At 26.0% G+C, this 9,479-nt stretch overlaps 1 protein-coding gene across 16 annotated transcripts in view; it reads right to left on the bottom strand.

The window, feature by feature from the left end:
• Positions 1-9,479, bottom strand: part of LOC111675844 — a 73,130-nt gene that overhangs the window by 32,531 nt on the left and 31,120 nt on the right. For all 16 annotated transcript variants that reach the window (XM_046951312.1, XM_046951316.1, XM_046951314.1 and 13 more), the window contains exon 2: positions 8,291-9,437. In XM_046951312.1, the coding sequence (XP_046807268.1) occupies positions 8,291-9,437 (1,147 nt within the window). The remainder of the gene's footprint in view (positions 1-8,290; positions 9,438-9,479) is intronic.

Genomic DNA, 9,479 nt, shown 5'->3' with positions numbered 1-9,479 from the left:
CTATCTATCTATCTATCTATCTATCTATCTATCTATCTATCTATCTATCTGTCTGTCTGTCTGTCTGTCTGTCTGTCTGTCTGTCTGTCTGTCTATCTATCTATCTATGTATCTATCTATCTATGTATCTATCTAACTAAGTAACTAAAAAACTAAGTAACTATTTTACCAGGAAGAGGAACTTCTGGGAAACTTATATTTAAAATTTTGCACAAGAAACTTTCATATTCATCTTAACACTTTATGGAAAAAATTGCGGATCTAAGAAACTATAAGACGTAGAATACTTTAAATTTTACATGATCAACTTCGACATTCATGTAAATATTTAAAGAAAAATTGGCGGCGGACTTTCAATACGATTATTGTACCTCCCATATGGATTTAATACAATATTATTAAAATTTTGCATAGCATACCTTAAAATTCTTATCAGCTTTTGGAAAATTTGGTAAACATGCAATAATTTACGTATGACATCCCATATTAAACTACTTTAAATTTTAACAAATACTAAATTTTAATAGATTTTAAAATTTGTTAAAACATTATGTACAAAAACCGCTTAACTTCATTAAGTTTATGTTAGAAAAGTGTAACGCAAAATTCCAATTGTTTTTAAAATGTTCAAAATAAAAAATCGAAATTTACGAGTAAAATAATCTATATATATTTAGAAAAAGATTTTCTTTTGTTGTACTATAATCTGTGCAAAGAAGTTACGACTCAAAAAATCTTAACTAAACTAAAACAAATCTGAAATAATAATCTTTTGCAACTGGGAAAAACGTATTAGTAAAATACGTGTAAGTATTACACCTTATATGTATAGTACCTGCGACAAAAAAAAAAAAAAAACAAACGATCCCCAAACTATTGTTTTCTTAAAAGTTTTTTGTTATTCCATATTGCTGCTGTGTTCTTTATTCTTTCAAAAATCTTTTTTTCTCCTATATTTTAAGTCATAAATTTTTCAACTTTTTGATTTTGTCAAACAAAAACTTAAACATTTTTTCTCCACAACTTTTCTATTTGTGGTCGTTTTTACGCTCGTTTGTACATTTCGTTCCATGTGCAATACTATTACCCTGATAATGATTATGAATTAGATTTCAAAACTGTGTGTGTGTGTTTTTTTTTTTTTTTCATTTTATTTGTTTGCTTAAAACTTAACGCCAGAGTTCAACGTTACAATTTCTTGTGTAAATTTACACTAAAAGTACACATACATATGTATGTACTTACGTGATTGTTAGGATGTGAGTATTAAGTCAAAATAATAAAGTGTCTTCTAATTATAAGATATTTACTCTTAGACACACATTTCCAGAGATAAACATTAAACATTTATAAAGGAAATACTAGAATGACATAAATCTAAGATGATAAAAATTTTATAAAAAAAAGAAACATGTGTGTGTAGGTATAAAAAATGTTGTGTACCAAAATAAACACATAAATATATGGCTAAATAAGTATGTAAGTATAAGAAGTACTATGTACAGTGTGAAACGAAAGTGAGGAAGGCAAATCTTGGCAGTAGACCCAAAAATTGTCTTTAGTGGTTTAGTAGCCTCATATGTTTTTGTTAAAATGGAGCAAATCTTTACTTATTTTGAACCTGTACCCCACAGGTCACCTTTTTATGAAAATATATTTGGAAAAAGATTTTTCCAAAAATTGATTTTCCATAAAAATTTTCTCAAATAAGGATATTTTAAAAAAAAATATCCAATAAAAGTGGAAATTTATTGAAAATTTCCTATAAAAAGGAATTTTCCAATTAAAAGGAAATTTATAAAAAAATTTCCTATAAAAGGGAAATTTACCGAACATTTTTTATAACAAGGACATTTATCTAAATCAAAAGGGAACTATATCGAAAATTGCCCATAAAAAATAAATTTATAGAAAATTCTTATAAAAAAAATTTTCGAAAATTTCCTATAAAAAGGAAATTTTCTTAAATATACTATAAAAAGGAAATGTATCAAAAAATCCTATAAAAAGGATATTTACCCCAAGTTTCTTATAAAATGATATTTATTGCAAATTTCCTATAACAAAGGAAATTATTCGAAAATTTCCAATAAAAAGGAAATTTATCGAAAATTTTCAATAAAAAGAAAATTTATCGAAAATTTCCTATAAAAAGAAAATTTATCGAAAATTTCCTATAAAAAGAAAATTTATCGAAAATTTCTTTTAAAAAATAAATTTATCGAAAATTTCTTTTAAAAAATAAATTTATCGAAAATTTCTTTTAAAAAATAAATTTATCGAAAATTTTCTATAAAAAGGAAATTTATCGAAAATTTTCTATAAAAAGGAAATTTATTGAAAATTTTCTATAAAAAGGAAATTTATTGAAAATTTTCTATAAAAAGGAAATTTATTAAAAATTTCCTATAAAAAGGAAATTTATTGAAAATTTCCTATAAAAAGGAAATTTATTGAAAATTTCCTATAAAAAGCAAATTTATTGAAAATTTCCTATAAAAAGCAAATTTATTGAAAATTTCCTATAAAAAGGAAATTTATTGAAAATTTCCTATAAAAAGGAAATTTATTGAAAATTTCCTATAAATAGGAAATTTATTGAAAATTTCCTATAAAAAGGAAATTTATTGAAAATTTCCTATAAAAAGGAAATTTATTGAAAATTTCGTATAAAAAGGAAATTTATTGAAAATTTCCTATAAAAAGGAAATTTATTGAAAATTTCCTATAAAAGAAAATTTCCTATCAAAAGGAAATTTATCGAAAATTTCCTATCAAAAGGAAATTTATTGAAAATTTCCTATAAAAAGGAAATTTATTGAAAATTTCCTATAAAAAGGAAATTTATTGAAAATTTCCTATAAAAAGGAAATTTATTGAAAATTTCTTATAAAAAGGAAATTTATCGAAAATTTCCTATAAAAAGGAAATTTATCGAAAATTTCCTATAAAAAGGAAATTTATCGAAAATTTCCTATAAAAAGAAAATTTATCGAAAATTTCCTATCAAAAGGAAATTTATCGAAAATTTCCTATCAAAAGGAAATTTATCGAAAATTTCCTATCAAAAGGAAATTTATCGCAAATCTCCTATAAAAGGAAATTTATCGCAAATCTCCTATAAAAGGAAATTTATCGAAAATTTCCTATAAAAAAGAAATTTATCGAAAATTTTATATAAAAAGGCAATTTATTTAAAATTTCCTATAAGAGGAAATTTATTGAAAATTTTCTATAAAAAAGATATCGAACATTTCTTTTTAAAAGGAAGTTTTTGGAAAATTTTCTACTAAATGGAAATTAATCAAAAATGTCATATAAAAATGAAAATTTATCAAAAATGTCCTATAAAAATTAAATTTATTAAAATTCCCTAAAAAAAATTAAATTTAAAATCTAGGAATTCTAAGAACTTTTCTTTTAAAAGGAAATTTATGGAAAAAGTTCTAAAAATCGCTATTGTTTGAATTTATTTATTACCCACTGTATGTTGTGTGCACCATGTAAGAGTGCAAGTGTTTGTATGTAAACTTTTGCAAGCGAGAGTGTGTTTATTTTCATACTTCTTGTTATACATAGCACTTTTTGTACATAGAAATCTACATACTTATTACAAAAATATATGTACATACATACATATGTATGTATTTATGTACCAAGAGAAAAAAATGATTGAAATAAGAGATGGTACTAATTAGCTGAAATGAGGGAGGGTACTTTTAAAAATGGTAGCAACTAAATAAAAAGTAAATATTTTCAGTTTGTGAGGGAAAAGAATATTCCTATTTACTTGCATTGTTTAATCTACTAACTACTTTCCGCACTACCAGGCGCTAGAAAGGGAAACATATAACTGTATAATATTAATATTTCAATGGAATGTTAAGAACCATAATTAAAGAAGGATAATGCATCATTTTTTAGAAATTGTGTCATAAAAACTGTACAAATTTCCCCCTTAAAATCAACCATAATAAAAATACTCACAGAGAAAGTAAAAGAGAAAATAAAACAACAAATTCTATACTTATATAAAAAAATAAAAAAATATACATACATACATACATTTATACGGAAGTGAAGTGACTTGTGTTTTGGCGCCATTAAAACTATAAGTGTACGTGATTTAAAATTCAAAAGTTAAAGCAACCAAATAATGGATAAAGTTTAATGAAAATATATGTATATGTAATTTGTATAAGTATGTAAGAGGATTTTCGCATCTTAAGCAAAAGGGCCCAGACCAAATATAAACATGTATATAACGCACACACATATTATTATTGTATTTAAGGATAAATGAAGCTGAAAGCAGCAACAGCAGATGTGTAAAATAGCGACAATATTTATGCCAAATATAAAGAAGTATTAAAAGGGTTAATAATATATAAAAAACTGAGTTTTTTCAATATAATGATTATTCAAAATACGATACATTTTAATGAGATTCTTTTATTTATACTTTCTTCAATAATTAACATAGATTTATGCAAATTCGTGTGAAAAAAAATTGAAAAGAAAATTGTTTTAAGTAAGTTATGAAGAAGAAGTTGGTAACATACATAAATACACATTTTAATTATGGAAATATCAATAAATACTAGTAAATAAAAAGTTCTATTAGGAAAGTTATAGGGAAATCTTTGCTGTATAATTATGCGTTTCAAAAGTATTTTTTTATGATTTTGAAATTGTTAAACTTTATTGGTGTAAATAAATAATTTAAGTATATTTTGCATTTTAATTACTTTCTTACATTATTTTGATAATTAATATCAAAAGGAAATGAAGCATAATAATGTAGAGATATTTGTTAGTAAGTTTTAAGGCTTAATTTTAACTTTACAATTTTGAAAAAGAAATTAAGAAGGACATTAATGGATAATTTTATATAAAAAAATTATGGACATTTTTTATAAAAAGGATTTTTTAAATTTTCTATAAAAAAGACTTTTTGGAAAATTTTATATAAAAAGGAAATTTATTGAAAATTTACTGTAAAAAAGGAATTTATGAAAAAATTCGTAAAAATAGAATTTTATTGAAAATTTTCTAAAAAACTAAATTCATCGAAAATATCCTATAATAGGGAAACTTATGGAAAACTGACTACTGTCGGAACTGTCGAAATTCATCGAAAATATCCTATAATAGGGAAACTTATGGAAAACTGTCTATAAAAAGAAAATTTATGAAAAATATCCTATAAGATGGAAATTTATAAAAAATATTCTATAAAAAGGAAATTTATGAAAAATTTTATAAAAAAAAAGAAAATTGATGGAAAAAGTAAATTTATAGAAAATTTCTTAAAAATGTATGTTATATTTATAAAAAATGTCTAAAAAATAAATGAAAATTTCCTCAGAAAGGAAATTTATAGAAAATTTCCAATTAATAGTAAATTTTTGGATTTTTTTTAATAAAAAGTAAATTTATTATATTTTTTAAAAGGAAATTTATGGTAAATTCTCCTATAAAATGGAAATTTATGGAACATTTTCTATAAAAAAGAAATTTATGTAAATTTCCAATAAAAATTAAAATTATGAAAAATTTCCTTAAAAAGGAAATTTGTAAAAAATTACTTATAAAATAGAAATTTATGGAAAATTTCCTATAAAAAGAAAATTTATGAAAAATAACATATAATTTATGAAAAATTTTCCATAGAAAGGAAATTGAACGAAACATTTCCGATAAAAAGAAAATTCATGGAAAATATCCTAAAAGTAGGAAATTTCTAAAAAAAAAGAAAATTTATATAAAATATACCATTAAAAGCAAGTTTATGGAAATTTCCCTATAAAAAAGTTCATGGAAAGTTTTTCGAAATCTCCAATAAAAATATTTTTTTTTTATATTTCCTATTAAAAGAAAATTATATATAAATTAAACATTAATTTACTATAAAAATAAAATTAAAGGAAAAATTCTTATTAAAGAAAATTTACCAAAAATTTCCTCTAAAGAGAAATTTTACTCAAAATTTCCATATAGAAATGAAGTTTACAAAAACTTCCGATATAGAAATGCAGTTTACTAAAAACTTCCGATATAGAAATGAAATTTACTAAAAATTTCCCATAGAAATGAAATTTAGTAAAAATTTCCCATAAAAATGAAATTTACTAAAAATTTCCCGTAGAAAGAAAATTTACTAAAAATTTCTTATAAAAAGAAAATTTTGCAAAAATTTCTTTTAAAAAGGAAATTTGCAAAGTTTTCATTAAAAATTTACCATAAAAAGGAAATTTACCTAAAATCCGGACCAAGATTATAATGAATAAGAAACTACTGCAATCTTAAATATTCCTATTAAATGCAGATAATTCCCAAAAGGTTTATTAAACTATTATTATAAAATGAAAGAAATTATGTGTATTCTTAGCAGAAGAAGTACTTCCGAAGAAGCTATTAAATACGCATTTTCCGTTACATATTGAAAAAATTTCATTTTCATTTAACCATAAGATGATATTTTAAGCTAACAGGTTGTTATTTTATTAAAATTGAATAATTCCACAAAAAAATATATATAAAACCAAGAAAGTTTAAAAATAAAACATAAATTTCATAGAGAATTTTCTAAAAATATTTTCTACATACCAACACAGCATTAACTACAATTATCTTCCATATAAGTTTGGTTATAAAACCGACATGTCCATGGTCTTAAATATGTATGTTTAAACGATGTTAATACATGTTTATATACATAAGTTTTACATACATATGTAAATATTTCCTTTATTTATCTACCATAACAAGTATAAAATACATATTTTTATTTCAATTTCAATAATAAAAAAAAAAACTTTCTATTAAAGAAGCCACATTGATATGAAAAGGAAAATGTTTTGAATGGATGTACAAAAAGATATTTTGCCAACAAGACCACACAAATCTAAATAAAGATATGTACATTGAGTTTCTTCCAACATTGGGCCAACAGGTTAAATAAACATTGACAGAAAGAGAAAGAGAGCGAGCGAGTATAGACAAAAATATTTAATAATACTAAAAGCCGCAAGGAAGTTATAGTTTTCGTTTTATTGATGCTGACAATTCACAGACAACAAACAGACCACAATAAAAAGATTCTGATACAGATTTTACGAAATGTTTTGTAATGTTGCCTTCATATTTAAGGAAAGTTTGGAGGGATTGATTTATTTAAGAGCTATATTTAAAATTTCAATTATTTAAAATCATTTTTGCAAAATTTTGTCGCGATTGCTTTATAATCAACAAATTTGTAACTGTTTTAATAGAATATTTTTGTGAATGCTATCGTGCCAACAAAGGACAGACGGACGCAGGCATAGGGGGTAATGATTGCATTTTCAAGTACAATTACATTTGAAGTAATTGTAATTAAAGCTTTACCAATTACAATTACTTTTAATTGCAGTTGAAGTTTTGCCAATTACCATTATTTGTAATTTTAATTGAAGTTTTGCCAATTATAATTATTTGTATTTGGAACATTTTCAATTACAATTACTTGTGAATTTTGGTTCAATAACAAATTACATGTAATTGTAATTGCTTATTGGTCAATTACAAATAATGGTAATTAGAAAAACTTCAATGGAAATTACAAATAATTGTAATTGGTTATAGCTCAATTACACCTTACAAGTAATTGTAATTGTCCAAGTAATGAATTACTTTGTGTAAGCATTACCCCCATGTCTGGACGGACGGACACAGCTAGATCGTTTTAGAATCTTACGAGGACTATCTCGTTGTGTTACAGGGATCTGTTCGATGATATATGTATTTCCCCTTTTAAGTATGGCCTTCCTTAAAACTCAATTTAAGCAACGTTGCTCAACACCTTTCATTTGCTTGAGTACTTGTAGATGATAATAATTAAATTAAATTTTTCACTATTATGATTATAATGTTGGTTTCATATTGTAAAGATCTAAATCATTGAAACCACAATATTAGGCAAGAAAGCCAAACATAACAAAACCAACATATTAGTAATAAAAACCAAGTAATAATCAGACATTTACATTAACTTTTGGCAAATTACAAAACAAGCTGATGAATATTGTTAATTCAATAGATTACTTTCTCAGAACTAAGACATATACAAATTGTAAATCAAACATTAAACACTTCTAATGAGACTCAACTTAATTTAGTTAGAAAAAAGAGAGCCTGTAGTCTCAAAAACTGAAGGCCTTACTATCTTAATTTATTTGTGCATTTTACTTTCTCTATCGAAAAACTTAACCTAAACTACTTTATCAAATTTCAAAAATTTTTCACTTACCTTGAGCTCAACAATCGCTCAGCTTCATCGGCTGTCATGGCATCGGGTAGACTATCTTCTCGTCCAATAACCTCAGCTGGTGCAGCAACTGGTTCCGATATCGGCATTATTTTATCATCAATATAAAGATCATCAACTAAATCCACATCACCCTCAATGGTACGCATTAAATCATCTTCATCTTCGCCAGCACTAGTATCGGCATATTCCAAATCCTGCAGATCTAAAACATCAACATTATTTATAAGAGCAGCCGCCGGTGGCGGTCTCTCCGGTAATGCTGGTATGTCAGAAGAACCTAAGTCTTCATTTGCATCGAGTGAGGCTATGGGAGCCACACCCTTGGCAATCGAAGACATGGAACGTGAATTGGAAGATGAATTTGCATTGCTGGCAGCCGAGGCCGGTGACATGGGTGGTGTGGATTTAATACTTATTTCCGAGCTGCGTCGTCGTATGGGTGAGACCACACCCACGGGTGGAGAACTGGCAGTTTTTGTGGGTGAACCTACTAGGGAATTTGCTCCCGAATTAGTTTTAGTGGGTGAAGTTATTTTATCCTGAGGCTGAGTCTTGGCCGCATAATACAAATCTGTAGGATTATTGGGCAACAAATCTGGCTTAATAATGGCATAAACTGTGCTAGTCTCTTGGGCAAAACCATTAGCATGAAATTTCTTATGCATATCCGAAACTTTGGCAGCGGTATCATATAGCTCTGATTCGCCAAATACCTCACGAGCCTCACTGCCATCGGGATTAAGACGATAGCCTACATCTACATAATTAAGACTAGGTTTGTCAGCCTCTTCATCGGCCTCGTCTGCAGCCTGTGGCTCGTTAGCCGTTTTATGGATTTTGGTGGGACTCTGTAGCACCTGACGCGTTTGATGTTTAGGACTTTCAAAGTCATAGGCAGGCCTTAGTTTTGCCTTAATTTCGGGTGAAGGTTCATTGAAACCACCCTCGTCATTGCTGTTCGTTGAGGAGATAATGCTGGGCGGTCGAGAGCCTAAGCCGGCCGCTGGCATGTTAACGGAAATGCTTGAAACACGTTTGGAGGAACGTTGTGGTGAAGTGATATGATTTTGTACACTGGCATTATCGGTGATATCCTGTGTCTGGCGATCCGTTTTATTAGAGCGTCCTGCAAATAAACCGCAGAGATTTCAAATTAAATTAATAAACA

This window comes from Lucilia cuprina, chromosome 5 (assembly GCF_022045245.1).
Source record: "Lucilia cuprina isolate Lc7/37 chromosome 5, ASM2204524v1, whole genome shotgun sequence".
NCBI classification, from domain to species: Eukaryota; Metazoa; Arthropoda; class Insecta; order Diptera; family Calliphoridae; genus Lucilia; species Lucilia cuprina.
This window is presented reverse-complemented; position numbering and strand designations above follow the sequence as displayed.